Below are 14,619 nucleotides of genomic sequence, written 5' to 3' on the forward strand. Positions count from 1 at the left end.
CTATAGTGGGGGACATATTGATTTTGCCATGTCCGTTGCTTTGTTTGTGTGTTTGTTTGTTTGCGTCAAACTTTAACATTTTGCCATAACTTTTGCTATGTTGAAGGTCATCCTTCAAGGCCAAAGGTAAAAAAACAGATCCAAGGGAAGTAATAAGCTTTAAAGGGAGATAATTTTCTGAAATTGCCAAATGATAATTGTTTTAAAATAAATCAAAGCGGCGCAGTAGGGGACATAGTGTTTCTGACAAACACATATCTTGTTTTATCATATGTAGAAAATTAAAAAAGTAATGCCTCTTTTTCATTTAATACATTCTGTAACAACATGAAAACTTTGCTTTTGTTTATTGGTCTATTAAAATGTTTGTTTATATTTTTTATTCAGTTATCTCGAAAACTTCAAGAGATTGGTAGATCTTATTTTGCGGAATTGCGGTGCTTAGCAACCACTACTCTTGCTCCCATATTTTGTTATTCCACTTTGCTTATTTTGTACATGTATTTGACTTCTTTTCGAAGCATGCCTTGAATATCTTAAGGCGTGTCAACTTAAAATATGACTCAGTCATTGACGGGATGTGACGTTTATTAGAGCCATAACTCTTTCTGTCATTAGTTTAGTGCTTTCCCTTATTTTATTTGTATAATTGTGTTTGTGTTCGGGCATATGTTGCATATTATAAGAGAACGTAATAGGTAGGTAGATCATAATGAGTTCTAAGTGCAATGCATGGGAACCATAAATCCTTCATTCATAACGTCACAGTTATTGCCCAAGAGAAATTGTGTCCGTTGTAAGGAAACCAATTTTAAATGCTGACGGCCAATGCCCTCTGACAAAGTGGTATGTGGGGGATATTTAGTGCACGACAGTGACAGTTCTAGTTATATCAGTGAAAATATTTTAAAAACATTAACCTTTTGACTGTTTTACTATATTTAATTCACAATCCATTAGCCATGCAGATATGTAAGATTTAAGTGTTTGATTAGATGAAGTAAATGGTGTATGTCGGTAATGGTGTTGTTAATACCAAAAAGCGATATGCAAAAAACAACAACAAAACATTGCATGAGAAAAAACTCACTAATGCACTTACCTTCTTCATAGTCCGTAGTTACTATTAGTTGTAATCAGTTTTTAATGAACACACTCAAATTTGAGCTTAACTGTGAGTACAGTAAAGCAATCAGATTTAAAATATACGCATTTTAGTTTGTTAATATGTCCATAAGTCCACTTTACATTAATTTTAGAGAGTACACTTCAAACGTATAACAACCACAAAAGACGTGTAGAAGCAGCTGACTTCAGGCGAAGCATGAAACGGACTAAATATATGACGGTTATATTACTATTTGTACATGTATTATTTGAGAATCTGTCAAAATATTTCTATTTTTAATGAAGATATTCAAAGGTTTTGATAGGAAATTTTTATTCCATTGTTTTATAGTTTTAGTTTTTAGCAAAATGTATGTATAATTATTGTCTTACAAATTACTGAATTCAAAATTGTACTTACTTGAACATTAAATATATCTAAAATGTGAATTATTTAAATGTATTAAAAATTTTGATGTTTAATATGTTGATACTATTTTTTTTTCAAATTTCAATCACTGTTTATATTTTTAAATTTTTGTTATAGAGCGTTTCAATGATATTTTACAGAAGGGAAATAATCACATTCCAGAAAACGCGCTGTCAGCATCAGGAGACGGTCCAAAGGGTCAGACAGACTTCTTTGATGTTTTAGAAAGTTTTCAGGGGAACACACGCGAACGTGACGTAAACGATAAACAAAATTTAAGCAATGTGAATGATAATAAAGACGAAGACACACGCAAGTTCTGTACAAATCAGGATCAATGTCCAAATATACAATCATCTGGCACCGGAGCTTGTATGAAGAAGCTGTCCGATCAATCTGTACAGGACACGGTCGGGGCTGTGTGCGTTGATTGTAATGGCAACATGGCATCTGGCGTATCAAGTGGTGGAATTTCTCTTAAACAGCCCGGGAGGATTGGATCAGTACGTGTGTTTTCTTAATTGTTCATGTGTTTGTTAACATGTGTTATGGTCCAATAAATAATTGTCTTATGCAATCATTAATTATTAATCACTTTCATTAAACAATCAGCTGTTAAATGATTGATTTAGTTGCCCCCTTATCAGAATTTGCAAGCCGTTTTTATTTTTACTGGGTACGATAGCGGCGATATTGTGTTCTCTGTTTTCACTTTTGTTACCAAGTTTCAAGTATGCATGTAATAGATAAATCATTAACCATATAGGTGTTTCGTACATAATGAAAAATAGCATTCCATGAAGATTCATTTTCGTTCCATTATACACAGTTCTTAGTTATTGCAAGTATTTAAATGCGATATTAAAAAAAAAAGTATTTCTTGTTTCGTTTTTTGTTTGATGATTGCGATGTATTTACTATCAGCTGTGCATATTTTCAATTCTTGTTGAACTGATCAACCGCTTCTGTTACGGTAGTGATGTTAATGAAATATGTATTATATTAACAAACATGTTTAGATAATGTTATAGAAGTCATAATCGTGGTTCAAATTGAATTACGGTTATGATATTGTCAATTATTGTGTGTCCGCGTTTTTGTCAGTTGCAATAAAGTGATGACTTAGTCCAATTTTCAGGGCGACAATGTTTTGGAGCATTAAATTATGCAATTATGTAAGTTTCGTGTTCGATTGCAGGTTGCATAAAAGTAATGAAATCGTATATTTTTTTTAGCTCACCTGAGCACAACGTGCTCATGGTGAGCTTTTGTGATCGCTTTTTGTCTGTCGTCCGTTGTACGTTGTGCGGCGTCAACATTTGCCTTGTTCACTCTCTAGAGGCCACATTTATTGTCCAATCTTCATGAAATTTGGCCAGAAGATCGGTTTCAATGATATCTTGGATGAGTTCGAAAATAGTTAAGTTTGCTTGAAAAACATGGCTGCCAAGGGGCGGGGCATTTTTACTTATATGGCTTTATATGGCTATAGTAAAATCTTGTTAACACTCTAGAGGCCACATTTATTGTCTGATCATCATACAACTTGGTCAGAAGATTCATCCCAATAATATCTTGGACGATTTCGAAACTGATGCCGGTTGGTTGAAAAACATGGCCGCCATGGGGCGGGGCATTTTTCCTTATATGGCTTTAGTAAAACCTTGTTAACACTCTAGAGGCCACATTTATTTTCCGATCTTCATTAAAATTGGTCAGAAGATTTGTCCCACTGATGTCTTGGATGAGTTCAAAAATGGTAACCTTTGCTTGAAAAACATGGCTGCCAAGGGGCGGGGCAGTTTTCCTTATATTGCTATTGTAAAATCTTGTTAACACTCTAGAGGCCACATTTATTGTCTAATCTTCATGAAACTTGGTCAGAAGATTTATCCCAATAGTATCTTGGACGAGTTCGAAAATGATGCCGGTTGGTTGAAAAACATGGCCGCCAGGGGGCGGGGCATGTTTCCTTATATGGCTATAGTAAAACCTAGTTAACACTCTAGAGGCCACTTTTGTTGTCCAATCTTGATGAAATATGGTCAGAAGATTTGTCTTAATGATATCTTGGATGAGTTCGAAAATGATAACGTTTGCTTGAAAAACATGGCCGCCAAGGGGCGGTGCATTTTTCCTAATATGGCTATATAAGGCTTTAGTAAAATCTTGTTAACACTCTAGAGGCCACATTTATAGTCCGATCTTCATGAAACTCGGTCAGAAGATTCATCCCAATAATATCTTGGACGAGTTAAAAAATGATGCCGGTTGGTTGAAAAACATGTCCACCAAGAAGGCGGGGCTATTTTCCTTATATGGCTATAGTAAAACCTTGTTAACACTCCAGAGGTTATTTTCCGATCATCATGAAACCTGGTCAGAAGATTTGTCCCAATGATATCTTGGATGAGTTCGAAAATGGATTTGGTTGCTTTAAAAACATGGACACCAGGGGCGGGGCATTTACCTAATATGGCTATATATGGCTTTAGTAAAACCTTGTTATCACTCTAGAGGCCACATTTATTGTCCAATCGTCATGAAATTTGGTAAGAAGATTGGTCTTAATGATATCTTGGATGGGTTCGAAAATAATTATGTTTCCTTGAAAAAAATGGCTTCCAAGAGGCGGAGCATTTTTCCTTATATGGCTTTAGAAAAATCTTGTTAACACTCTAGAGGCCACATTTACTGTCCGATCTTCATGAAACTTGGTCGGAAGATTCATCCCAATAATATCTTGGACGAGTTCAAAAATGATGCCGGTTGGTTGAAAAACATGGCTGCCAGGGGGCGGGGCATTTTTCCTTATATGGCTATAGTAAAACCTTGTTAACACTCTAGATGCCACATTTATTTTCAGATCTTCGTGAAACTTGGTCAGAAGATTTGTCCCAATAATATCTTGTTATCTCAGGTGAGCGACTTTGGGCATTTCAGGCCCTCTTGTCTATTTTTCAGATTTAAATAAAATGATGAAATTTTCCAATGTACAGTTTGGTGTTTGTTGCAATAAACTAATGACATGGTCGAATTTTATCTAAGGCCGAATTTAAAGAAGGTTGCAATAAAGCTATATTATTGTCAAATTTCTTGGGTGGCAATGTTTTGTGCAGGTTGCAATGAAAGCGTACAATTATGAAATTTTCTTGGCAGCCATGTATCGAGAAGGCTGCAATAAAGAGATGACATTGTTCACATTTAAGGTCGCCATGTTTCTACCTGGTTGCAATAACGTGATAACATTTTCACAATTTTAAGGCGACCATGTTTGGTGCAGGATGCTGGGCGAGTAACCCGACAGGACCGTCTGATGTGGGCGTGGCTGTAGCAACGACAGGTATGCTGGCTTTAAAACAACAGATCAGTCTAATGCAAGCGTAGCGTTTGATACTTTAGGTATGGTGGTTTTCTTCATGACAGATAATTCGTATGTGAGCGTTGCATGTAGGCAGGTTTTTAAAAAGAAAACATAACTTTCTTTAGACTCAGACCATGTTATTTTTAATTAAAATGAGGAAACTCTAAAATTGTACGCACTTTTAAACAAATAATGTTCTTTTGGAAAAATGAAATGTTTTTTATTCAAGAATGATGTCTTTAAAGGGCTTGCTTGATATCCGTGTCATTTCAAAGCAGTGTATACACAGGACTAATACATCCCTCAAATGTGAAGGATACTCTATAAAACGTTGATTCTATGTCATTGCCTCATTCTGCAGGTACGGGGGAACACCTGATGAGGACGCTGTTGGCCAAAGAATGTGCTGAGGTATTACAGACCGCCGAATGGCCAGAACAGGGGCTAACAGACCTTATGAAAAACAAATTCTTAGGTAACAGCAGAGCTCACAAACTAGGCATCATAAGCATAAGGTTTTTTTTCAAAGACAGAAGTAGCTCTTTTTTTGCAAAGAGCCTACCATTTATAAATGTTTAAATGTGTCGCCTTTTTATCCCCCGCCATAGGCGGAGGGATATTGTTTTGGCGTTGTCCGTCCTTCCGTCCGTCCGTCTTTCCGTCCGTCCGGCTTTTTTGTGTCCGGAGCCATATCTTGGAAGTGCTTTGGCGGATTATATTGAAACTTGGTATGAGTATATATATGGATAAGAGGATGATGCACGCTAAATGGCATTGTACACCGTCTGTTAATAATGGAGTTATGACCCTTTGTATATTGAAAAAATGCTTTTTTGTGTCCGGAGCCATATCTTGGAAGTGCTTTCGCAGATTTCATTGAAACTTGGTATGGGTATATATATATGGATAAGAGGATGATGCATACCAAATGGCATTGTACACCGTCTGTTAATAACGAGGCATTGTTCACCGTTTGTTAATAACGGAGTTATGGCCCTTTGTATCTTGAAAAAAATGCTTTTTTTGTGTCAAAATAACACTTTTGTGTCCAGAAGCATATTGGCGGGGGATATTAATTCAACGAATTTGCTTTTTAAATTATAATTTGAACACCATTTTTCAGGCCTTATTGATCTCATAGCAAGACATCTGTGATCTTAATATCAACCGCCTTTTTCATTCATTTTGTAATACAAATGTGTAATAAATTATAAATTGGCAATTGACACTTTATGGCTATAAGTTTGTAAAAAATGTTGTGTGCGGTGTTATTTTTTTCTGTATTTGTATGTTTTTTCTTTATTTATAAGGCTCCAGGATGCTGGAATGCTATTCAGAGAAATATGGAGGATTCTTGGCGCTCTCTGTTCAACGTCAATCAACAGGTCATATTTGTTTCTTTATCAATTGAATTGGTTAACTGATTGTTGTTTGCCTTTTTTTCTTATATGTTTGAAAGAAATGCTATGTTTTGAAAACCATTTATGTAATTGAGCCTTTATTTTTTTGCAAACTTTGGTTATTAGGCGTGTTAAATTTATCAATGATCATCTATTCATGACTGTGTGTATAAATATGTTTGTTACATTTGTTCAAACACGGAATAGGTTAAATTTAAACAAAACTTCGGTAGTTTTTAAATATCAATCAATGACTGCATTGGTAATTAAATAAGGAAGGACTTTGTTCTGATTGATAAACCTTTCCAAGCATGCGTCCGATATCTACTAAAGTGTGTTAAACAATTAATTCAATTATCAATGTTTCATTATACTCAAATTCTTATTGTTGATAATTTATTATAGTTATTTTTAATCATAAATGCAATGCAAATCAACTTCGAATGTCATTTATGTTTGTCAATTATTTGTTCATAAACACTACGGTAAAGATAGACACATAAAGCAACATAACATTTAGAAACTAATCACGTTTTTCTTAAAATAGATAATTAAAATTGCTCACATAGAGTTTACCTGTACATATCGGTATTCTGATTGATTTGCCGTGTTTTAAACTTTTTGTACAGCAAGTGTATTAGTTCATTTTCCTTATAATTTATTTCATGCTTGCGCAGTGTCTCAGTTCCCGGCCAATGTCACACCATGTGTTTGTTTGGTCGCATATTCCAAAAGCTCGAGTTTACATTTCTAAGCAATATTTATATTTATTTTTCCCTCTTATACTGTTTAAGTTGTAATTTTACATCTATTTACATATATGAAGGTAATCGGGCGCTTAACAACAAATCCTCCACGTTTTAACATGTATGGTCGTTTGCAACGGCAAACTGAATTGTTCTCAAACATTCAAGTATCTAGGAACACAATCAAAATACCGATACAAAAAGACATGTCGGCGCCTTCTGTGGACCAGTCCTTTTTTAAATTTCAAAGTGTTTTTTGGTTATTTTATTTGTCTTATTTTCTGTAAATATTGCGCAATAACTCTGTGTTGGTACGTGCATTTTAACCCATGCGTTTTACACCCATCAATTAACGAGCAAGTTATCATTCGCCAATAATCCAATTATTTCAATATGGCAAATATAAAAGGTATAATGTTTCTGTATATCAGCATATATATTCCATTTGTGGCTGCCTTTTAACCTAATATATTTTATTTTTTTATTTATCTTCATAACATTTATTTCAAGGCATATTGTTATTTAAAAGATATTTCTTGTATTCTTTCGTGCAGACTTACATTGGAGTCATTCAACTAAGAGCATGTGTGTATGCGTAATGAAACAAGGTCACGCAGCGAAGGTATGTGATAACATACTCATGTGGCATCAGGTCGTAAACCTTATTACACGAGAACAAATATAACCAGTATTATATTGCCTATATTTACTGTGTTTTGCAAACCTAATTAAACAATCGTACTACAATATATGGTCAAGGGAAATCAGCGAATATTTCGTAAAATATATCGTAAAATACTGTAAACCCAAGAGAACTTGATAATGTTAGAATATCGTAACCGAAAATTCACATGGAATATATTGTTACACAAAAAATAAAAACAAGCATTTTGTATCGCGTTAAATCTATGTTACCAGACCACATCTAGCGTTGAAATTTTGGCCATTGCTATAAGGAACATTTTTTATGTGTTTTATTTTCCTATTATTGTACTAAATATTCGCTGATTTTGAGGTGTTTATGGGCTTTTAAAGTAACTTACTGACAGTCAAGTCTCTTTCATTTTAAGAACTTGCAGAATAGTGTAGCCAAACAGTCATGTTCCAATATTTAATGTAGTGTTTCATTTTTTAACTTGATCATGTTTATATGTGTTTTCTTTTTAAGTGTTATCGGTGTCTGATACATTTATTTTATTTTCAGAGTTTAATAACCAGACTTGGATCAAACGAAATTGACGGAAAGACATTTGTCTTGCATGGACACAAATTGTAACAACTGCATGTTTTTTTACAGAAATAAAAGCATCCTTTTAAAGTATGGGTTATGTTTGTGTTATGTTTAGATAAATCAATTATGTTAATTCCTTATATATCATGAGTTAATATAAACTATATGCACATTGAAAACTGGCGTTTGTATCGCTCACAAGTTTGTTTAATATATTAAATATAAATATAAATTAAAATTCAAGAATCATTTTAAGACTTCGTGAAGCAATGTACCGTGCGTTAAAGATTGGTAACATTATAAAATACAAGTGTAAAGAAATCAAATTTATTGAAAACATATAATTATTTTAACATTTCCATAGATGCCTATGTATAATACAAGTAAGGATTTAATTATAACAAAGTATTAAACAGCTAAGAAAATGAAATGCATTCAGCATTATATTAAAGCGAGATTTTACGATTTTTATATGTGTTAAATTGTAATATATTGATAAAAATGTTACAATAACATAAAATAGGCAAGACAATTGATACATTGAGGACGATTTTCATAAAATGTAGCAAAGACAAATTAGCGCCCCGAGCTGATTGTGACGAAGATATTTCTTACATATTTTCATACAATAATCGAAGCATTCGTCTTTTTATTAGTGTTCGTGTGTCGTATAAATAGATATCATTGCAGGAAATTAAAATGATCTGTATAACAACATTGTGTCTTTGTGTCGTATGAACGAATCTGCACTAAAACTAAATTTAGATTCACATCGTACATGCATGATATACATGCTGGCGAATTCGACTGTACAGCCATTTTCGATTTCAGAATTAAATATCTGGCTTTTTTTCGCATTTTTCGACACATGTTCTTCTTAACTTTTATTTTTATTTATATTGAAATGTATGTATAATACGGTTTTTTACACATTTTATGTAAATTAATAAATATTTGACAAAATCGTATATCTCGCTTTAATACACAGGTTATGAATAAGAAATAAAAGCTTCAAATATATAAAGTTCGATGAAGAAGTTATGTTTATGTAATTATTATACGCAAAAACATTTTTAGCCCAATCGAAAGCATGGGCTTCAGTGTTTGATAAACCTTTCGAATACATTATTAATTATTCTGTCAACGTTGTTGGTCGGATTTACCGTAAGATAATGTTGTTATAGATCGTTTGTCATAGCATCATTTGAATAAGGAAGTACGGGAAGGGCTTGTTAGCTTATTCATTTTACTCGAAGACGTAATATCAATTTTTACGTATGATTCATTTTCTTCCTTTGTATCAATGGTGTAATTATGACTACCAGACACAAGTGTATTGTATTAGAATGATATTGTATGACTGATAAATAGTATTTTTATTCATTGCATTAATGTAGTTTTGGTTTTGCGTGGTATCGGTTTCGTTTTACGGCTCGTGCATGATTCCGGTAACTTGTTTTAATGCAAACGAAATCCTGATCATAGATCTTATGATGAGTATCAAGATCTCGCCTAGTTTCTTTAATTTATCGTTCCAAGAATTAATTTAAAAGGCAAATGAATATTTTGTGAAAACACATTGTTTTCATCCAGACTGTAACTAGAAATTTATTGTTATACGGGCACGACACGCCAATAAGAAGTTGTCAGCATTTATAAAAGAACTCGTGACAGTCACATTCCATAAAAATAATTTTAAATCTTGTGAAAACTTTGTTTATTTGCGAAATGCCTTCTACAACAACTGTTCTGGACAAAGCTTGATAACTTGAGTGTAGTATTCTATGCGCTGCAAAATGTTTACACGTGTGGCGATTTGCTCCAAGGCATCCCTAGTAATCGAATACAAAATATAAACGAAGTCGTAATGATGTGGAGGTGTACTGGGTTTAGGTTGTCCGTCGTCGTCCGACGTTGTAGTCCGGACGTAGGATTTGTTATCCGCAGCATATCTCGAAAACTAGTAGTAATGAACTTGAAATTTAAGGTAAATTGATCTCATTGATGGGATGTGTAATTCTTAAGTAACATAACTATTGCTAACAAATTACAAGTACTTTCATTTCTTGTTAATTTGTGTGATTAAATTGCTTTCGAGCATATCTCTAGTTTAACGTGTTATGAAAATCTTATTGAGTTAGTGTGCGTTTCACAAGAACTATACGTCGCTTCAATATTTGTCTTGAGCGTACACTGAAAATTATGAGAGGTATGATCTTGAAATTTAAGGAAGGTAGATCAGATTTTGATCAGATATGCAGTGCACAAGAATCAGAACACTTGCCTACTTATTTTGAGGTATTGACTTTTGTTAATTGACCACATGTCACTTTTAAATGGGACATATCTTGCAAACTATACCAGATATAAATTCGGCATTTCAAAAAAAGAAGAAGATATATCTCAATGATAAAAAGTGCAATATACTAGAGCAATAACTTCTGCTCTTATAATTGCACATAAATGTCAACGAAGCTCTTGATGAGTTATTGGTTTGGGGAATCCTGCTTCATATATTAAAAACTATTTTGCAGATGCAAAAGTATTGTTTGGATACCCTACTTGTAAACTTATCAAACCTGTTACAACTGTAGGACCTCTATCTCCGCGAGTACCGGTACTCGATTGTCGCTTTGGAACATTACGACCCTCTTGTTTGATTATGTTTTAAAGGAACGCATTATGCAAGTTTTGATTAAACTTATCAGTTTTAACTGCTATATAAGCGTACACTTGGACATAACAATTAAATATTGCAGGATGGAAGCATAAACCAGACCACCCACTTGCTGAACTTGTTTTTCTTCGTCCATTAAGAATTGTGAAAGTAATGAATCGCTTTATCAGCACTTCACGTGTTAAAGGACAAGGGTCGATACAATGATGCGGAGGTGTGTAAACGATCACGGGTTTTATAAATAAAAATATTTTATTCTTGTATATTGAACGAACATAAAATGTGATGTGTAAAACTTGGGCTGTGATAAACCAAATAAGGTAGTGAGGCGACCCTCCCGAACCAATTGTGCCCTCATGTTGCCGAAAGGTAAACGGTCTTAAATGAAGGGGTTAACTGTAAGGTATACCCAAACAAACTGATCAGAACCATCTGACAGTGTTCCTACTAGAACGTGTAAGCGTGCGGGTGGGAGAGTATTACCAGAATGTGTGTGGTGTGTGTATGATGATAATGAGAACCATGCTCGCACTTAGAAGTCCCAACCGACAGGTGTAGTTCCTGGCTCCGTGTCTCAATGCAATCCATCCCCATCTACTTGTGGATCTTTTAGCTCGTCATTTTATGTTTGGAGCGAGGGTATGGGGCAGGAAAGCTATTGGCAAAACACTCACCACAACCAGAAATAGAGAAACAACCTCATGCAATTATGCAGAATCATGTTGGAAATACGAAAACAGGGTAAAATAATAGGGAACGCTCTTCAAGATCAGAGGTACCAGTCGTTTTGAGCTGCTAGTCATGGAAGGGAGGATTGCGCGATGAACGTGGCCAGAAATAAATCTGAACGTAAACAGGAAACATAACTACGCGGAGGAGGCGGAATACGTCCACATCAAGATTACTACGAAGGATAGCACGCTTGATTTTCAACTAATATTGCCTTAACAGCAATATGCTTTTGCTAAAAACCATACTTTTTCAACAGGTTGTCATGCTCATCAGCTTTTTGTATGGCACGGTTCCTTAAGAATGGAAAGGACAATTGGAAACTCATGAGCTACCGACCAATATCAGTCTGGTATACTGCGTCTACTAGACCACGGAGTGCATTGTCAAAAAACTGCGTGAATTGGTTGCTGAAATCAGAGAGCAAGCCGATCTCAGAAGAGAACAGTGCGCAAGACCTTGTCTATGCCTATTTGACCCTTGACATCTTCTTGGATCTACAGAAGGCCTTCGACAAGGTATGAAAGGAGGGGCTGCTTGTGTAGCATCTACACAGGCGTCCCAGTTTACGGACTTTGACACTCAGCCTGTTAATGCTCTTCATAAACGGAATCATACCTGAACTGTCTAAAGGATAACAAGCTGACGACAGGTAACCTGGTGCTCTGGAGCAAAGAAGAATATAATGCAACCCCCATACAAAATGCAGCCGACTTTGGGCGAAACCATCAACAAGCTGAAATCATTGGCCAACCTTTTACACTCTCCATTAAATGGTTTTGTAGCAAACCGACGCTGGGCATCACTCTTATCCAGTTTTTAGACCAATTTAGTACATTGGAGTCACACTAGACAAGTTAAACATTACCATTTGTTCTTCAATCCCACATCTTCCCACCACCCTTAAAGCTACGAGCACATTCATGCAATAAACAAAGCGCTAAAGGTACATTCTTGCAGATTTGCACCAACTCCTTTGAATATGAATATGGGCTTACACAGTTGAATAAAAAAAAACAGAGTCAGTCAAGTGATGAGGGGGTTGCGAACCGTACGAGATATACCCAGACTGCCAAGCGCAGACAGAGGCTCCTCTTCACAAACAAGACAACAAATGGAAGCCATCAGCAGCAACGTAAACCATACAAAAGTCTGTGTCTGTCCTGGGAGCAGTAATAGCAAACTATCTGCATCGCATCACTGCAGCACTACGCAACTTATAGAGCTTCATAATTGTTCTCCAGTGGATCCCGTCTCACACGGAATACACGGAAATTATAAGGCAGGCATAATGTAAACGTTTTTTTTAGCGAAAGAAGACCAATCAGCAATAAACAACATGGTCGAATTTTTCACAGCCAGTGGACAGCAACTTCCAATTGTCAGATTGGACCACGTGATAATCTGCCGACTGCCATTATGACACACTAGCTTAAAACCAACACATGCATACATATTTCCATCTCATGCAATCTCCAAAGTACCCCTGTGTGGAAGCCGACCAAACGGGTGAACTCTAAGTCCAAGGATGCAGGGATCTCCAACCAATGAGATATAAATGTATGCCCCGAAGATGTTAGCATGCAGTAGAAGTTGTACTCAACAGAAGACCACTCGTCCCATCATGCAACGGATGCATAGTGTAGCGCAATCGATACGATATGTATTTTTTTTATCGGGGAGCAATCCTACATATTGAAAAGGAAAATGCAATACACTTTTAATTTTAATTTCTTATCATTTATTTAAAGGATTTTTTTCGCATCAGATGAGAGGAAATTAACACCAATCAATGAAGTTACGTCTTTAGAAATGCACAGTCGCAACGATAACTTACAGTTTGTCGGTAAATAAAAGTTCTATTTATTAGTAGAAGTTCATCGACGAAGTGTACTTCGATTTGCATTTTTAAAATCCGCATGGACGTTAGTTTGCCTTACGCGTACAAATGAATGCAATAATACACTATTGCAAAACATGGTCCATGTTACTTGATGTAATATTTCACAAGTCGTGTGATACAGACATTAATTCGTCCCTTGCGATTTTGCGATAAATCCCTCTCTTTCGAAACTTAAAATGATCTAAAAACTTTCCAATTCATTTTTTGACTGATATTAAAACATCTGTTCGTAAATAATGAAAACCATGAGATGATGACTTTAGTTCAAGACCAAGGTCCGTACCTCAAAGGTTATGACCTGACTTCGAGCTCAATACAAACTTCGTTCCATATTTTGATTTATTATATACCTGTTTAATGCTTTTAACAAAATACAGGTTGTATCAATCGTTGAAATAAAAAATCCCGTATTACGCTACTCGCTGTTTCCAATTCCGTATTACCATATTAGCCGGACTACTTCGACCCATTTAATGACGTCACATTACACGCACCGAAAATAGAAATATTTTATATTACGAAATATACGAAATATATTACGTAGTACATCGTGTGACGTCATTTCTGTGACAAAACACAATAGTTTTATCTAAATCTGTAAGGACATGTAGGACGTGGTGTTTGTTAGCAGTAAACTATGTGTTAAAAACGTATTTTGGAGTGTGAGTTTATCATGCATAAATGTATATTTCGATACGAATACAATAAAATAGTGTGGTTTAAACTAAGTTTCGATAAAGACAGGGGAGATAGAAGTGGAAAGGCATATCGTTTAAACGTTTTTGTTATAAAAATCGGATTTAAGTTGTCAACTTAATTGTTATAAAAATGGATTAACGATGGCATTAAGGTAAGCGTGTCGGAAACCTGTGTTTTCCCGGTTCGAATGTTTACACGTTAATTTACATAAACTGTATTCATACGCGTCTTAAATAAACTATGGCGTACCGTTTTTAGCCGGATTTTTTTCGAAAAAATCTCGGCTTATAGATTGATGTTGTCGGGCGGGCGGGGGGGCGGGCGGGCGGGCGG

At 35.2% G+C, this 14,619-nt stretch overlaps 1 protein-coding gene across 2 annotated transcripts in view; it reads left to right on the top strand.

The window, feature by feature from the left end:
• Nucleotides 1–8,365, top strand: part of LOC127875366 (threonine aspartase 1-like) — a 30,858-nt gene extending 22,493 nt beyond the window's left edge. For both annotated transcript variants that reach the window (XM_052420400.1, XM_052420399.1), the window contains exons 7-13: nt 1,260–1,348; nt 1,678–2,040; nt 4,802–4,880; nt 5,263–5,376; nt 6,212–6,286; nt 7,602–7,669; nt 8,252–8,365. In XM_052420400.1, coding sequence (XP_052276360.1) covers nt 1,260–1,348; nt 1,678–2,040; nt 4,802–4,880; nt 5,263–5,376; nt 6,212–6,286; nt 7,602–7,669; nt 8,252–8,323 — 860 coding nt within the window. In that variant the 3' untranslated portion in view covers nt 8,324–8,365. The remainder of the gene's footprint in view (nt 1–1,259; nt 1,349–1,677; nt 2,041–4,801; nt 4,881–5,262; nt 5,377–6,211; nt 6,287–7,601; nt 7,670–8,251) is intronic.
• Nucleotides 8,366–14,619: the final 6,254 nt, after the last annotated feature.

This window comes from Dreissena polymorpha, chromosome 3, assembly GCF_020536995.1.
Source record: "Dreissena polymorpha isolate Duluth1 chromosome 3, UMN_Dpol_1.0, whole genome shotgun sequence".
Classification (NCBI taxonomy): Eukaryota; Metazoa; Mollusca; class Bivalvia; order Myida; family Dreissenidae; genus Dreissena; species Dreissena polymorpha.